Source organism: Alnus glutinosa, chromosome 3 (genome assembly GCF_958979055.1).
Source record: "Alnus glutinosa chromosome 3, dhAlnGlut1.1, whole genome shotgun sequence".
NCBI lineage: Eukaryota > Viridiplantae > Streptophyta > Magnoliopsida > Fagales > Betulaceae > Alnus > Alnus glutinosa.
Window position 1 is genome coordinate 3,152,191 of NC_084888.1, and position 18,538 is coordinate 3,170,728.

At 36.3% G+C, this 18,538-nt stretch overlaps 2 protein-coding genes across 2 annotated transcripts; one reads left to right on the plus strand and one right to left on the minus strand.

Moving 5' to 3' along the window:
• Positions 1–3,238: 3,238 nt before the first annotated feature.
• LOC133864662 (large ribosomal subunit protein uL24z) lies at positions 3,239–3,987 on the plus strand. The gene has a single exon (XM_062301064.1). The coding sequence runs from the start codon at positions 3,324–3,326 to the stop codon at positions 3,762–3,764; it is 441 nt and encodes a 146-aa protein (XP_062157048.1). The 5' UTR covers positions 3,239–3,323; the 3' UTR covers positions 3,765–3,987.
• A 3,727-nt stretch (positions 3,988–7,714) lies between these two features.
• Positions 7,715–10,736, minus strand: LOC133864638 (mitochondrial outer membrane protein porin 2-like). Its single transcript, XM_062301028.1, has 6 exons — positions 10,581–10,736; positions 10,397–10,464; positions 8,904–9,014; positions 8,730–8,816; positions 8,423–8,631; positions 7,715–8,296 (listed from the first exon to the last, which is right to left on the minus strand). The coding sequence occupies exons 1-6, from the start codon at positions 10,627–10,629 to the stop codon at positions 7,990–7,992; spliced, it is 831 nt and encodes a 276-aa protein (XP_062157012.1). The 5' UTR covers positions 10,630–10,736; the 3' UTR covers positions 7,715–7,989.
• Between the last annotated feature and the right edge of the window lie 7,802 nt (positions 10,737–18,538).

Genomic DNA, 18,538 nt, shown 5'->3' on the forward strand with positions numbered 1-18,538 from the left:
ACTGATTTTGACATTGCTAGGTGTGATGCTCAGTTTTACCCATAATGAAGCAGTAACATCTACATCATTGTGTTATGGTTACTGACGCATGAATATGCATGTAGTACTATGCTTTTTTTTGCCTTGTGTGATTGACGCAGATATATGAAATTATATTCTGTGTATTTCTTTCTTGATTTAAATTAGATTTCTCTTTTGTTTGCTTTGCAAACTCTGAACTTTTTGCCCTTATCTCTTATTTCTGTGAGGCACAAATATACCAGATTTTGGCTTTAAGATGTGGATTTTTTCTCAATCCTGGATCTTAATATGCCATCTTTTTAATAGGGTGCCCTTCGATGACACAAATGGCTTGAATTTCTTAATTTTAGACTATCCTTCATTTTATAGGAAAACTTTGGCTTGTATTATGTTCCTAAATATACAGGACACATACTAGAGTGCCACGGGACATTCTCAATTTGTGTGCACTGTGTTTGGTGCGCACGGGACACATAATGCAAACTATATACTCTATGAAAAACTAGCCTTGGCAACTTAGAACCGAACAATCCAGCCTTGGGATAAGGAAGTTGATCAGTGTGGTTCTTCAAAGTAGGATAGGAAAGAGAAATAGAGACCATGTTGAACAATAATCATTCTTATTTGCTTTCTAAATTAAACAGAAAGTATTTTCAACGTCAACTACAGCTAATTGTTGAACGTTTCCTTAATTCTTCACAAATTAAATTTTATAAGTAACTCCAGTATTATTAAATCAAAGGAAATAAAACAATTAAAGTATCATTGAAAATCTTGAGATTTTAATGTTTCCTATCGCAATGAATTAAGCAAGATAAAAAATAAGACATGTTTACATGTACAATTTTTGTACATCTTTAATGGACAATTTTTCAACAAACCCATATATAAGATTGACACATGTCCTTCATCGTGTGAGAATCATATATTTTAATAATACGTGCTTTTCACATTTTTTTTAACAGCATTAATAAAAAAAAATATGTGATTTTTATATACTTGAAGGACACATGTCACTCTTATATGTGAGTTGTTAAAAATTTTCTACAGATCGATTTGTATAAAATTTCTGTCCATATTTCATACATCTCTTTTGTAAATCAACTATTGATCTTTAAGATCTGCATGTGGGTCTTCATACATCTCTTTTGTAAATCAACTATTGAATCTTTAAGATTTACATGTGAGTCTTCATACATCTCTTTTGTAAATCAACTATTGAATCTTTAAGATCTACATGTGGGTCTTTTTGAATTCTACAAATTCAATGATTAATTTAGAAAAGAGATTACAGGAAATGTACAATAGAGAAAAAGAAAAGAAAAAAAAGAAAAAAAATCATTTCTCTTCTGGTTATTGACATATTGGTTGTCGCAATGTCCAATTGAAAGTATGGGCCAATGGCAAGTGACCCAAGTTTGGTCCAATAGTAATATGGGCCTATAAGTAAAAACCTAAACTTAAACAAGCTTACAAGATATGGGCCAGAACGTTGAGCCCGGGCCGAACAATGCCCACACAGCCCAACATGGAAGCCCTAACGCGCACAAACCCCTAACACGAATACGACTCCGTTTGTTAATGGATAGCATTTGCATTATAAATTAACAGAAACCCTAGCACCCTCGAGAAGTCGAGAGTCATGAAAGCTAGTGTCCCATCGCTACTGTCACCTCCACTACCACCCACCACCGTCCTCGGGAAGTACCAATTGGGTCTGCTATTGGGAAATGGCAATTTTGCAAACATTTTACGCTTTTGGCAAACATTTTATTTGTTGGTTGCCAAAAAGAGAGAATCAAAAAAAAAAAAGTTGAACATCATTATATTTTTAATTTCCTTCAAAATTTTATTTTTTCTAAAGTTTACCCGAACCTTATGACATTTCCAGATAATAAAGTCTCTTTTGGCTTATTATTATGACAATATTAACACTACTAAGCATGAAACTCCTCATACAAATTTGGCGGGTGCTGAATTTTCATGACTTCGCAAAGCACAACTTTTTTATTCATTTTTTTTTTTTCTTTATCAACTATATTAATATTTTTTGTTGATAAAAATATTATATCTAATTCATATATATATTAGGGTTAAATACTTTATTAATACTTGAGTTTGTTTTTCTTTTTTTGTACATGAGTTTTCATTTGTTTCATAAGTGCTATTTGAGTTTTGGGAAAATAACCAACTTGATAATTCTGTTAAATTTTTCGTTCAAAATTTAACGGTCTGCCAGGCACTGTGTAAAAAAAATTAAAAAGTATATATACTTAAAAAAAAAAAAAAAAAAAAAAAGAGTTAAGAAAAGATAAAAGAAAGGGGTTATTTGAGCCACCTCCTTGGCCCCTTCTATTTTTATTTTTTCAATTATTTTTTATAATTTTAATTAATTATTATTATTTTTTTATATAATGTAATGGGTTAAATTTTGGACGAAAAACTTAATAGGTTCCGAGTTAATTTTTGAAATAATTGCACTGTTGGTCTATGTGGTATGCCATAATTATTTTTCACTCCCTATGATTTAAAAAGTGCATGAGAGGTCCCTATGGATTACCATAATTACGTTTTACTCTCTGAGTTAATTTTTCGTCCACCAATTTGACGGAATCTGTTAGCCTTACAAGTCAACGCCATGTGTCGCCAATAAGATGGCAACACGTATCTATCTTAATAAAAAAATATAAATTTATTAAAAAAAAAATAAATAAACTTATTTTTTAAAAAACAAAAAAAAAAAGAAAAAAAAAAAGAAATAGAAAATAGGCAGGCGGGGGTGGCGCATGGCCTCCCCCAATGGCCTGGGGGTGGGTGGCCGCGTCCTCCCTAGTGGCCGGGGGTGGCGCGCGGCCACCCCATTGTTAAAAAAAAAATAAGTTTATTTATTTATTTATTATTTTTATTATTATTATTAAGATGGATACGTGTCGCCATCTTATTAACGACACGTGGCACTGACGTGTAGGGTTAACAGATTCCGTCAAAATGGTGGACGGAAAATCGACCCAGGGAGTAAAACGTAATTATTGCATACCACAGGGATTTTCTATAAACTTTTTAAACTATAGGGAGTGAAAAATAATTATGACATACCACAGGGACCAACAGTACAATTATTCTTTAATTTTTTTTCAAACTTCAGATACCACCGATTAAATAAATAAAAACACAGGTAATAAAACAGAAAAACGTGAAAACTCGAAAACCTTATTGAAACTGTATATTAACAAAACCCTAGTATCCTTTCCCTCTTCCATTTTGCGTCGCCGTTTCCTCAGAAACAGAGAGATAGAGCGAAGATGAAGTACAACAAGAGAGTGACGAGCTCCAGGCGGAAGAACAGGAAGGCGCACTTCACAGCGCCGTCAAGCGTTCGGCGCGTCCTGATGAGCGCGCCACTCTCGGGCGATCTACGCAGCAAGTACAACGTGCGGTCGATGCCGGTGCGCAAGGACGATGAGGTCCAGGTGGTGCGTGGAACCTACAAGGGCCGCGAGGGCAAGGTGGTCCAGGTGTACCGCCGCAAGTGGGTCATCCACATCGAGCGGATCACCCGTGAGAAGGTCAATGGATCCACCGTCAACGTCGGCATCAACCCGTCCAAGGTTCTCATCACCAAACTCCGCCTCGACAAGGACCGCAAGTCCCTGCTTGACCGCAAGGCCAAGGGCCGCGCCGCCGCCGACAAGGAGAAAGGCTCCAAGTTCACCGCTGAAGATATCATGCAGACCGTCGATTAAGTTGGTGAACCGCTTTCAGTTGGCTAGAAGAGTTGTCTTTTTTTATTATAGTATTATTTTTGTTAGTCTTGGTACTTAAAGGACGAGTATTTTTGAATGTTTTCGAATGGAATGTGTTGGATCTGAATATTTTAGGGTTTCTATGAGACCTGGATTTTGTGGTTTTAATCCATTCGATGTTTCTGAGTTTTTCTGGTAATAATTATCTTTTGGTTTGCTTTAAGGTTTGTGTGGTTTTGTGTTTTTTAATGTTAATTGCTGCATTGGTTTGATTATGATGTTTTGATTTCGGGATATTTTCATTGTGTTTTTTATTTTGTGTTGGAATTTCGTTGGGTTGATCATTTGATGCTGACTACTGAGTATCCTGTGGATGTACGGTTTGTTTGGTGAGGTTGGCGTTTGGAAGATGATATGGTTTCATTTCATGTGTTATATTCTTGTTTGTGGGTCTTATATAACATGTATTGTTATTTAGTTTCTTTATTTTCTAGTATATATGTAAGTGTTAGCGTTGATATTTTGGATTCTCTACCAAGGATGTGCCAATATTTTAGGTTTTCTATGAGACCTGGATTTATTTTCATTTCATCGAATGGAATGTGTTGGATCTGAATATTTTATGGTTTCTATGAGACCTGGATTTTGTGGTTTTAATCCATTCGATGTTTCTGAGTTTTTTCTGGTAATAATTATCTTTCTGGTTTGCTTTAAGATTTGTGTGGTTTTGTGTTTTTTAATGTTAATTGCTGCATTGGTTTGAGTATGATGTTTTGATTTCGGGATATTTTCATTGTGTTTTTTATTTGGTGTTGGAATTTCGTTGGGTTGATCAGTTGATGCTGACTACTGAGTATCCTGTGGATGTACGGTTTGTTTGGTGAGGTTGGTGTTTGGAAGATGCTATGGTTTCATTTCATGTGTTATATTCTTGTTTGTGGGTCTTATATAACATGTATTGTGATTTAGTTTCTTTATTTTCTAGTATATATGTAAGTGTTAGCGTTGATATTTTGGATTCTCTACCAAGGATGTGCCAATATTGCTTCTGCTTTCTAGCCGTGTTGTGCTGGTGGTGAAAACTCTGATACTAGTTTAGTTAGTTTTCTAGTTATTGAATAACAGTTTGGTTTTTTGGGTTCTTAGAAGTTTGAAATAGCGGTTTCTTTTTTGGTTCTTAGAAGTCTGAATTTGGTGTAAATGTTTGGTTGTTATCGACCTATCGTCTTTCACAGCTGAGAATAACTTGGTTTGATTAGGTTTTTTTTTTAATCTTCTTTTCTTAAGTTTTTCATTTATAGTAGAGTACATGTTTTCATCTTAATGAATGGCCGGATGTGGAGTTTTGCTTTCTGATTGATTGCTGGAAGCCTGGAAATAACAATTGAAGTGTGCAAAGAACTAATGAAAATAAGTTTGTAACTTTATTAGCTAGGCCTATCTGTTTTATTAATGCAGTGTTCTTTGGAAAAGATCTACTGGATATGTACTTAGTATTATAGCATCCTGTCCTTTGCTGTAGATTAGAAGGAAAAGATGATAGTTTGTGGATAATATCTTTTTTACTTTGGAGTTGCATTTGGTACTTTCATCCGGTTTTTAGTTTCATTTGGTATGATCAGTCCGCCTCTATTCCTTTGATCTTATTAGCCACATTAGCACTTTGATGGACAATGACATTGGTAATTTTATCTTATTAACATGTTTTGGTCGGAGAATATAAGATGTCGGGGTAAATTTCTCTTGATCTTCTAAAGTGCTATTTTTTCTAACCAAGTTTATTGGTATGTAAGATTTAGTTAGATAAATGAAGGGACTTTACTCAACAAATGACCTTGACATTGCAAGGTGTGATGCTCAGTTTTACCCATAATAAAGCAGTAGTATCTACATAATTGTGTTATTGTTACTGGCTTTTTTTGCCTTCTGTGGTTGATGCAGATATATGAAATTATGTTCTATGTATTTCTTTCTTGATTTGAGTTAGATTTCTCTTTTGTTTGCTTTGCAAGAACTGAACTTTTTGCCCTTATTTCTTATTTCGCTGTGAGGCACAAATATACCAGATTTTGGCTTCAAGATGTGGATTTTTTCTGAATCCTGGATCTTGTGTTCGCTTAGAATTAGGAGTGTCTATGCTTTTCTGTATGCCAATGTGTGGTTCAGTTGATTTTGGTGTTGCTGCTAATAAAAGACATTTATGCTGCTCAAGTAATCTTGTTTTGTGTTTGGATTGTTTGTTAGTATTTTTGTTTTGACAGAAAACAAAAACTTTAATAAACGGAGCTTTGATGTTTTGTGGTTCTAACTGAGATATTGATTTGAGTTAAACTGTTTTTGGGATTTACAAGTGTATTTTGTTCGAAACTTGAATTAAGCCCATTTTAAAAAGCGCATATAAATTAGGTGTATTTAGTAATGCGAAATAAAGGTATTATTTTATTTTATTTTAAAGAAAAAGCCCATATAGAACTTTACAAGGATGCCAAGTCTAACATAAAACGTATTCAGGGGTTCACATTTTAGAAATGCTGGAGATACTTACAAACTGAAGTTTACAAATTGACATGACATTCATTTAGCATTTTATTAATTAAAAAACTCATTTATTAAAACTCAAAAGAGATCCGATCGGTTGATTTCCAAAAAGAAAAAGAAAAAGAAAAAGAGATTCGGCCAAGACTGTGGCGGCCAACACAAACACATGCCCTAACCGGATCTATGTGCATCATTTTCATCCAGACCCTGACCCTCTACCACCGGTGAGCTTTGATAGAGACGGCGCAGAGAAACGGAAATCCACGCCGGTGGACGACGACAAAGACCAAGGAAGAGGATCTGGAGGCTCGGTGGGAAGCCAAAGGAAGCATAGTGCGGATGAGGAAGAGATCCGTACCCCAGCCCACCAAACCCACACTAGCATCGGTGGTTTCCGGTCGGATCTTCTAGTTCGCATGCTGAGATGTCGTCGAAAACCATCGGGATTTAGGTCGGGAAACCTTCGTCGCTGGCCGTTTGGGATTGCTGGGACCTAGACCCCGACGGTTTCTTGACCCAGACGTCAACGGTGGTTGGGGTCTAGTCGGGATTGCTGGGACGTCGCCGGTTTTTTAATTTGATTAAAAACCAATCTTACGTGGAATCTGTGTCTAAAATTTTCAAATGATAAAATGCCACAAGGGCTCTACATCAGTTTGTAAGCTTTCCTTTGCAAAGGTTTGCAAGTATCCCTAGAATAAAAGCATATATTCTGGGGTTCACAATTCAGTCTTGCTAGGCTGATAAAAAGCATGTAAACGTATGTGAGGACTGATGAGGAGCTTCTCAATAAGCTGTCGTCCCACTCCTTTCCTGTCTAATTAGGAGGGCTCTTTCTTTCGAGGTGGGATTAACTTTCCAATGATCCTCACCATGCCCACCTGGTTGTACTCTTTAGCCATTTCAAACAAATTGAGCTCTTTTGAGTGAGGAGCTCAATTACCTGATGCCAGACACCCTTTCTAGACCTGCTCAACACAGGTTCGTTTGAATATGGCACATCGCACTCCTGTCTCTATATTCACTGAACTCGGATCCTTCAATGAGCCTCCGATATACAATGAGGTTTAAACACCCAACACTCCAACGGAAAAAAATGACTTATCCTTGGTACTGAAATTAGTTTAATTTATATTAGATTCCAGAGCCTGTGTGCACATCTCCAATTCTCTTGAAGAAGAGCGAAAATGAGAAAAGAGAGCTTGAGGAAATGGAGACAAAAAAGAAGATATTTTGATAGAAAAAAAAAAATAAAAGAAAAAGAAAAGAGAAGGGTATTTCCGAAATTATGGAAAGAAAGTTTGGATTCTTGCTTATTTAATAATAGAGATAATCAATCTGCCAAAACAGAGCAAAAAATGATCGGGTACTTGAAACTTATTTTGAAGATGACATCACCAAAAACATATGAATTAGCTAAACTCCTCAGATAAGGATTAGGGGAATTGTGCAAATATCAAGATGCCTACAACGGGGCAAGGGAAAAAAAAGTTAAAATTCTGAGAAGCAGAAGACAATGGTAGACCTCAGGTATCAAAACAATTGATCCACAGGACAGTCATGGAGAACCTGAAACAAATATATCTGTGGAACTAATTATTATGCGCTCCCTTTCATGCTGCGCCACCCGAAAAAAATCATAGAAAGTATATATTCCAACATCACATCATCCAATGGCAGAAAACCATCAGGGCTTGAGAGCAATAGCCAACCCAAACCTGGGATTTTTGTCCAAGGCCTTGGTATCGAGTTCCCCAGAGATTGTCAGCACCGACTTCGGTATGACCTCATGCTGCAGGAGAGCCCCAAGCCTCCCTTGGTTGTTGAGCTTTGCTTTCACCACTGTCAGCTGGTCAACAGCGTATGACCCTCCAACTGTGAAAGTGTTCTCATTAGTGGAGAATCTTCTTGTGATCTCTCCAACAGCAGCACTCTTCTTAAATTGATCCAGGTGATGCACATATGATGCTTTTATACTGTCTCCCTTGTCACCCCTGAGAGAGAGCTTACAATACTGTAATTAATGAAGTATTGTAATGAATAAAATTCCTCCACTTCAATATAATTAAGATTTTAGTAAGTTGAAATAAATGTCCTCGCTGATGAGTATGAAAGCTTACAATATTATAGAAGCAGATGAATCTGGTTTTGTCACGCTAATGCCAGCAGTGTACTTTGTAAAACTACCAGAAGTAGTATCATAACCTGCTTCTGCACCGAAAGCAATGCTTGGGGTACCAATGGTGGCCGTAACATCAACGGCAGGGGATTGGTTCAAAGCAAAGACAGTTGTGAAGGTTGCATGGTCATGGAAGTATTGGACCTCCAACTGGCAAAGGAGAATAAAATAAAATTGAATAGGCATATATGTTAAGGCTACAACAATTATTTAAACAATTTCCCAGTAGGAAGGAAGCTGATTCATACCTTGCCAGAGTTATAATCGGGCAGCTTAAATGAGGCAATAGTCTTTGTTGATGGGACAATCTCAGTGAATGTAAGGGTTGTTGCGATCTGCAAAGACAGCATGAACAATGCAAGATAACTCAACAAGAAGTACATTCGCTATACTAACATTTTCAAACAAAGGAGGCAACCCACATTTGATTCTGTATCAACTTTGACATCAACAACTACATTCTTGTACTTGTACTGTGCCGCCACATCCCCAGTTGAGAGTCCTCCTTTCTTCACCGCTGTTGATGTGAGTGCCTGGAAATAGAAGGAAAGAAAAGGATAAAACAAAAAAAGAGCAGTTGATATTGTTGCTTCCCACATGCACATAAATTCACAAAACACACAGCAGTCAAAGAAGGAATAACTAACATGACCACCAAATGACATTCCAAAGCAAGCATGACCAAAAACCAAGACAATTAAAATTATGACACAGGCAGATCATTCTAGCTACTAATTATTGGAAAAGAACTTTTAAGTGCATCTGATAGAATTAACTATTGAAATACAGCAACAGATAAACAAGCAAAATTTCAGAAAAACAGAGAACTATTAGCAGCTGCATTAGAAAGACATAAAAGAGCTCAAAGTAAGACAAAAACAAATACTGCATTCAGATCTGTGCATACAACAAATTTAAGGTCCTAAAATCGAAAAGAATCTTTGGCATGAAACACACATAGAACTTCGGTGGATGAACTATATCAAAACTCCTGCAGGAAAAATAAAATAGCAGCATAATTGATTATGCAAATAATGTGCCATACACAATAACAACAGCAAAATTATTTACAAATGATGGCCACAACTCGAGTCAACTTAACAATATCTTGACCCAAACAAATAACATAAGGACAGTTCTAAAGTTTAATGGAAAGCAACATGTACACTGAACTAAAGCTTGATGAAGTTTCTAAAGCAGCTGGAAAAATCATATAAAGTACCAGTCACACGCTATCTTAAAACGGCCAATGAGCCGCCCCACAAGCCACACTATGCCGGTGAATGATAAATACAGTCCAAAACTTAACTAAAACTGACAGTGTCTTATGGCCTCTCAGCACTAAACTATTTCATCACTCTACTCTATCTAGTCCACGTTTTCAATTAAAGCATTCCCCTCAAGCTGCACCTCCTTCAACGAGATGGAGGTTCGGCCGTGGGTTCAGTACCGCAGCATGCATTTGTAACTTAACAATCAAAATCATACTGAAAAATAACCTATAAACTCAACAATAAGTACTATATCTAAATCAATCGAATACAACTAATAAAATCGAATATAACAACTGGCAATTGCTTATTGATTCAGAAAAAACAGATACTAGAGTGAGAAACAACTTAGGAGGGTCTAAAATTATCGAAAAACAAAACACTTCTAATACTTATATGGTTCCACATCCAACTAATTGCAATGGTTGCTAAATCAACATTTTTGGTATTTGCAAAACTAAACAAGCTGTTGTAAATCACTTCAAAACGAAATTCAAATTCAACTAATAACAAGAAAATCCACAAAACTCTAATCACCGATCTAATCCGTATTTCCCCTAATTAGAAACAAATAAATGTAATTCATGATTTTTTTTAAAAAAAAAAAGAAAAGAAAAGAAAAGAAAAAAAGCTAGATTGCGTACCACTCCAGCATCGCTGTAGGTGGAGATAGTGAATTTCTGATCAGAGTTGTAGTCCTTAGTTAAAAGATCTACAAAGGAAGCAACAGCTAGTGATTATCGATGCAAAGTATGAATCTGTAACAGAGAAATCAAATCGAACGGAGCCAAGTGAGAGATTAGATCGTCAGTGAGTGAGTGCGATTACCTTTGGCTTTCTTGCCGATGTCCGAGAAGAGTCCCGGTCCCTTGCTCATCTTTGCTTAGAGAGAGAGAGAGAGAGAAAGGGTTGAGGAAATGGAAGAGGTCGATTTTCGTGGTGGCTACGAACGTGGGCAAAATTATGTGTGATCGGTCGGCTGTGACCGATTTGGGGGTGACACGCGTATTGCCAACCGTCGATTGATTGATCGGAAGATGTTACGTGCGTGGGTCCAAATTCTTAAAGTAATATTTTTAATTATTAGATATGCGGTACAAAAAAAAAAAAAATCAAAGGTGTAGTTTTAATTTCAAATTTTGCATAAGAAAGAGAGAAAGTGTAAAATTAAATCAGATTGAAAAAAAAATATAAAACTTATTTTATAGTTTTTTTTATAGCGATTAAGCCAAACCCGTTAATTATATGATTTAGAACTTACTCTTTATTGCATATTAGGAGGATTCTTAATTTTTGAGTCGTGATTCATGCACGCACAACCCCAAGACACATTGAAGTGGGGTTCACACATGGGTCTCACCCGATTGTACCTTGAGGTTGAGTTAAAATTGTCTTTTTAGCATTTTCCTTAATTTTTACCTGACTCATTATCTCATAACTTTGCATATAATAATAAAAAATTTAAGAACAAAATCCATAACTATCTTAACAAATCTAGAGAATCCTAATTCTGGATTTTTTTTTTTTTTCTTTTTTTTTTCTTTTTTGAAATCAATCTCGCATTCATATCATTAATGAGAAAAATTTTGAACAATACGTTTAGCCATTACAATGTTGTTAATTTACTGAGGGGTTTCCTTCATGTGAACCACTTCATCCTGAAGACAAAGCGCATCCTTTACCAGCCGATAAGCTGCACCATTTGCTTTCCTTATTACGTGTGACACCCTTACTGTCGTAAAAAAATAAGCACTATTCTGACATCGTCCATTAGTTGGCCATAATGAGACCAAATTTTGTTCTTCTTTTGTAATGCGTACACTACCTGTAAAAACATCTTTTTTTAGATCCAACTTTTGCCACCCCAACTCTTTAGCGAAAATTATAGCCCTTAAAGCTGCTATTGATTCTACAACAGTCGGGTAAGTTGTATTATCTTTTAGAGCTTGCAATGATGCCAATACTTCCCCCTTGCAATGATGCCCATCTTTCTCTTTTTCCTATCTACTGTTGCATCCAAGTTTACCTCCACAAACCCTTATAAGGGAGCTTTATAGCCTGAGGTTCATCACTAAATATTACCCACGATATGGAGAAATTCGGCAGGACCACGCGACTCTTTCGAAGCTTGCGACTATACATACTCTACACATGTTTTGCTATTGGGAAAATCCATAGTACATGCCCATTGTTTCCTCCTCCAACCCACATATAAGAAAATAATGGATATGTAACAATTTTTCTTTTAAACAAATTAGCCTTAGTAGACAATGCATTATTACAGACGCTTCATATGAAAACTTTAACCACATGGGAACCTTCATCTTCCATATTCTTTTCCAAGTATCTGTGAAACGTCTCGTATAAGAACACTCCCCTCTGTCATACATTGCAGAGGTATTTGCAAGGTGCTATGCATTTCTTACTGTGAACTCCCCATGTGTCTATAAGTCTATTGATACTGTTGATCTCTACCATTAAAGGAGCTAATGATCAGGATATGGCCTATTGATACTGTTGTGTACGTCCTCCCCAAACACCTATGCAATCAAAGAAGTATTCCACCCATGAGTGTCCTGATCGATGATGTCGGCCACCATTGTATCTTCAGTGAGCTCCCTGCTGGGAATGTGAGCCATACAGGTTGGGATACATCTTTTTTTTTTTTTTTTTTTTTTTCAGTCCCAACTCTCCTCATAAGCCCATTCTTTAATAAATTCCACCCTTCCTCTCTCCAAGCGACCTCAGATTGCCCGTAAATCGCCATCGGAGATTTATCCCTGTATTTTTAACCACTGCATTTAGGTGTCTTCCGGGGTAGTTCTAGATCTCCACGTTCACAACATCCTTCAAAAGATAACAAGACCCCAACTACGCCACACAGAGTGTCTGCCACAAACGGCCCCTCCATTCCCAATTTTGTTGTTAAAGATTGATTTTTATTTTTATTTTTTTTTATTAATGAATTATTGAATTGAGATGAAATTAAATTGTAAAATTGTGGTTCGAACTTAAGACATTTGTTTTGGTGCAATGCATGTTAAATTACCAATTATTTCAAAAGCTTAAACTAATAAAAAAATCAATATAATTATTTAAATAATATTATAACAATTTATATGGTGACTGGATCATGGTTGAACCCAACTTATATATATATATTTTTATTTTTATTTTTAAAATTTTAGGAGAACTAGCTTACGATTTGGGCCTGAAGCCCACGTTGATGAAGTAACCCCATCAGCAACCGTTACAACCTCATAATCCTGTTGGGATCAGCCCACTCATTTGGAGTATGTCACTTGGTCTGTTTCTAACTTTCGACGGTCTGAACTCTTGACTTAACACCAGCCAAGATCTCAAACTCGTTTCCCTTGTTTGTTTGTTTAGTTAAATTCCTATGGTCACCCTTAATTTCAAACTTTTCCCCCTTCGCACGCGCGTGCGCGCGCGCACATATAATTTAATCAAATTTTTTGTCTTATATATCCTTATCTTTTCTATAAATTCATTAATTACACTCTTAATTTCATGTCTCTCTGCTTCACAATCTTATCCTACCGTTGTATTAAAAAATCAAAGATGGGCAAGGATGCCATCATGATAATGATCGCCATTGTCCTCAAGGGATAGCTCAATCAGTTGGGGACTACGTCTCATAAAGCGGATGTCATTAGTTCGAATTTCTTTTTCCCCTCTTGTGTGGACATGTAAAAAAAAATAAAGAGATAATGACCGCCCTCCTCTGTTTCCTTTTTCCTATAAGTACCATATACAACACTTTTTGAAACTAAAGAATCCATTTAACGTATAGATAGACTAGAGGTACTAAAAAGTTAATTAACCCTAAAAAGAAAGCTCAACGTTGCTTCTTTGGCCATATGTTTCGTATACGAGTAATACTATATATAATACTCATATCCCAAATGTGATTAGCATTAGATTTGAGATGAATCATTATTAAATTTTGATTAAATGATTATTTTAAAAGTCATGTCATCTTTGAAGGGATAAGAGGAGGATATAAATCTTGCATATAGCTTTACTATATGTGTTAAATCACCAGTTATACGTATGTCCAATTTTAAAAATTCATGTATGCAAATGGTTAATTATCCCAATGATTAAATTTAAATAACTTATATGTGTTAAATTACCAGTTCTCAAAAGCTTAAGTTGATAAACAAAAAATGATAAATTTAATGATTTAATTAATATTCTAACCATCACCCTCACGCATAGGTTCGAACTTCCTCTCAATATATTAATATTTACTTGAAATGAGATTTAAAATATTAGAGTCATAGCTCAAACTTAAAATCTGTACTTTGGTGCCATGCATGTTAAATCACAAATTATTATTTTTCAAACCCTTAAATTTGTAAAAAAAATATATATATAATTATATAATTAATATTTTAACAACCTATCATGACGACTCATCTTAGTTGAGATCGACTTGGAAAATAGTTAAAAAAAAAAGGTTGAAGCCTTATAGAATACGCCCATCAATTAGTTTTGAATAATGAACCAATTTGAGAAAAATTGAAGAAGATTACAACACTATTATTTCATTATATTGACATGAAACTGTCAATCCACCTTTAAATTAGTCATTGTTATTTTTATTTTTTTTTAAAAAAATAATAATAAATTAATGATGTCACGTATATTGGTGTGAATATAGCATTACTCTTTTAATAACAACGGTCATTTGCAATTCCCTATCCTGCTTTGTTGCTCATGTGAATACTAAGAAGTAGATAGAGCTAGTTTTATATTAGGAAAAATATCATTTTAACCCCTCAAATTACTATTCGTTTTGCGTTTAGCCCCACAAACTGCCAACACTCCGACTCTAGCCTACCAAACTACTAAAACCTTTGCAAAAGGCCTCATTTGGCGAAATATCTCCATATTATCCCTGCCACTTGTCATTTTCCAATTAAAAAAAAACTAAAAAAAATTTAAAACTAATTTTTTTTTAAAAAAAAAATAGAAAATATGGGGTTTTTGGTGGCTGCCGAGCCACCCCCTTGGGGACGGGGTGGCCGCGTGCCACCCTCGACCACTAGGGGTAGCCGCATGGCCACCCCTGACCCCAAGGGTGGCTGCGTGCCACCCCCTAAGCCCTAGGGGTGGGGGATGGCACGCGGCCACTCCCTGCCATTGGGGGTAGCCGCGCGGCCACACCCGGCCTCAAGGGTGGCCGCGCACCACCCCCCGAGCCCTAGGGGTGGCCTGCGAGCCACCCCTCGACCATTGGGGTAGCCGCGAGCCACTCTATTTTCCTTCTCTTTTTTTTTTTGAAAAAAAAAATGAAGTTTTTTTTAGTTTACTTTTTTTTTAAATTTTTTTTTTAAATTTTAGTTTTTTTTTTTAAATAATATTTTTTAATTAAAAAATGACATGTGGCATGGGCAATACGGGAATATTTCGTCAAATGGGGCATTTTTCAAAAGTTTTGGTAGTTTGGGGGGCTAGAGTCGGAGTGTTGGCAATTTGTAGGGTTAAACGCAAAACGGGTGGTAATTTGAGAGGCTAAATTGTAATTTTCCCTTTATATTAAATGTGTATGAACTGCTTCAATGTTCTCCAAGCTTCCCCTGAATAAAAAAAATATATTCCCACTATACTGTCGATTATCACGCGAGTTTCCATTGGTTAGTTTCTAATGTTAATAAAGTGTGCAAATCGCATCTTCCTAGACAGAAGATCCATGTTTTCTTTATGTGGTTTTAAAATTGATGTAGTTTTTTAAATTATGATTTAATCAATATCTAATATTAGTTTATTACAAATCTAATAATAATTTTAAAAGCCACATAAATTTTTAGAAGACTCAACTCTTTCTTCCAGCATTATTTAAGCTGAAATAATATAATTGACATGGAGAGCAGTTATCATTGATATCCAACATAATGATATTCATCAGGACAAGCACTTCCCAAGAGATCGAGAAGGGTATGAAGGGTATTTCCGAAATTATGGAAATAAAATTTGGATTCTTGCTTAATTAAGAGGAATGTTAGAACTCCTTCTAGGTTTACTGTAATCGGGTTCGGGTCATAATCGGGTCAACCCGATTACAATCGTGTCTGGCGGGTCAACCCGCGGGTTGACCCGCAGACACGATTCTGACCCGGTTACTATTAAAAAAAAAAAAAACCCACCCGAACCGAAACGAAAGCTACGAAAATTGAAATGCCCATTTCCATTTGTGATTTTCATTTCTCATTCACTATCCACCGATAGTCTGATACTCACAATCTCACTAACCCTAGCCCAGGAGTCCGCCGCTAGCCGCCCGACCGCCAAGTTCGCCAACCATCCGGCCGGACCGGCCTTTTCCCCTCTCTCTGCGCCAACCTTTTCCCTCCCCCCTCTCAAACCCACGACCGCCGGAGAAGCTCGACTTGCCCTCAGAAGATGACAAACCCACGATCGCCGGTGTCTGATTCAAAACCGGAGCCAGCAAGGGAGGAGAATGGAAGACAGACCCGCGTCTGATTCACGACCGGAAGAGCTTGACCGGTTGACCCATGACCGCCGGTAGACCCACGACTCGCATCTCATTTCTTTTCAATTTTCTGTTCTCACTTTCACAGTTTCACGCCTCCTTCGAGAATCAACCTTCACAGTTCACATAGCCTCACGAATTAACCTGTTTTCACTTTTTTTTTTTTTTTTCAGAGCTTAATCATGTCGATTTAGGTGAATTTTCCATTAGATCTGTTACTGTTAGCTTGTATAGTTGTATTGGTTTTGTTTTGATAAACAATGGGTTCTCTACTTCTCTGAATCTCAGTCTTCTCTTAACAAATTGGGTTTACTTTGCTGGTTTGGTACTTTGGTTGAAGGTAAACGTGTTACCCAGGTCGTGTTCGGGTAACACGTTTTGCAGGTGGGTCGTGTTTGGTTTCAGGTTTTCAACCCGATTATTAATCGGGTCATCCGGGTCGACACGAACCCGATCCGCCGACCCGGATTGCCAACCCTAGAATTTCTCAATTGCCGGTGAAACTTTGACCATCGTAGCAGACTCCGCAGCCGGAACTGAATTCCCATAGGAAGAGACCAAGATTAATACATATTGATTGCGTGCAATACGATCCAAGAAGAGAAATTCCATACTCAAAGAGACCAAGCACATTTATTTTGTTGCGTGAATTAGATCCAGTCAATGGCGACTTGCCTAATCTTTGAATCGAGTTGGGAAGAGTCGTGGTCGTGTATTTCACTACTTTTTTTAGTTCTTTTAATTTGTTCTTCTCTGGGTTCTCTGTTTTCTTTTCTTTTCTTTTTTGGGTCGGGGGCAATAAATAAGTATTGTGGCGACCTGTCGACCTTTATGTCGTAAAATGAAAAACCTCATCTCTATAAATACTTTTATTAACAAGGCCATTACAATTTACAATGATAGTTTATTAAGGCAAACGCAGAATTTATAAAGAAAAGAAAAAAAGTCCCCTCAGTATATTTTTGTATATATGACCCACTCGTAATGTCCTTTATGAAATTTGTTTTTTGGAAAAATATTAGTTTCACATATCAAATAAGATATAAAACACTTGATGAAAAATTTATTAAAAATAAAGAACAAAAATATTGGTTTCACATATTAAACTTTATGAAAATTTTGTTTTTTTAGTTTCACAGTTCTTCTAAAAAGAAAAGGCACTCTTAGAGGGGTTTTTTTTTTTTTTTTCATTGTTATTTTTAAAAATTGATGAAAAAAACATATTGTAGCAGCCAAATCGTCTTTATTAGGCTTAATTTGCTTAAATAGAACAGGGTTACAACCCTGAAAAGCGAAGTACAAAACTATCATGGTGCAATCGCATTTGAACACGATTAAGTCGCATTCAAACAAGACTTACAAATTGCACACAGTTCGAACGACCTACAAACGCTATTGCCAATGGGCTATTGGGAGCATCTTTGAGAACACCCTCGATCGAATGCGTTTGAAGCGTCATAGCGATTGAAGTTTTTGGGAGCTCACTCTGAAAAATATCTTGCGATTAGGTTCAAATAAGAAATGATGTGGTTCGAACTTGTCCTCTTATCCTTAAATTTCTTCATGTCTACAATATTACTTAGAGAGGAGAGTTGCGGGTCACCAGTCCCATTCAGGTGAGTTCCACGATTGAAGTTACCTAGAATAAATGAGGCCTACGTGCATCACTATAGCTTTAAAACTCAATACTAAGCAAATGTCAATTATGGCCAATCCCCTTTGGTACTCTCATACAATTTCTTGAGCCCTTCTCAAATGGCCCATTTATCAGTGTAGCAATCGAGAGATCACTCTGAAGAACATTTTAGTGATTGGATTCGAGCCGTTCAAATGAATCTAATATAGGCTATTCGGCTTATATTACTAAGACTAAGAGACGAGTTGTTGCGGGTCCACCTATCCCATAAAAGCGAGTTTCGCGTTTTAAACCCGTTATGAAAGCAAATGTCAATTATGGCCGGTCCGTTTGGTACTCCAGTACACTTTCATGGTCTTTTTCAAACGGTCCATTTATGATTTTTCCGTGTTGTAAACGCGTACCAACAATTAAATAAAGAACCGCGTATTTCAAGAAAGGGAAAACCGCGTTACTACCGGTACTGATGCTGCATTATTCCATATGATTTTGTTATTTAATTCTAGAGAAAAAAAAATTGTTTATATTTTTAAAGTCAGCAGAAAAATAAAAATAACTTTAATTTTTTTCTCAATAAAACAAAAAATTCTTATAAATTTAAATAATAAATAATAAAAAAAAAACTAAAAC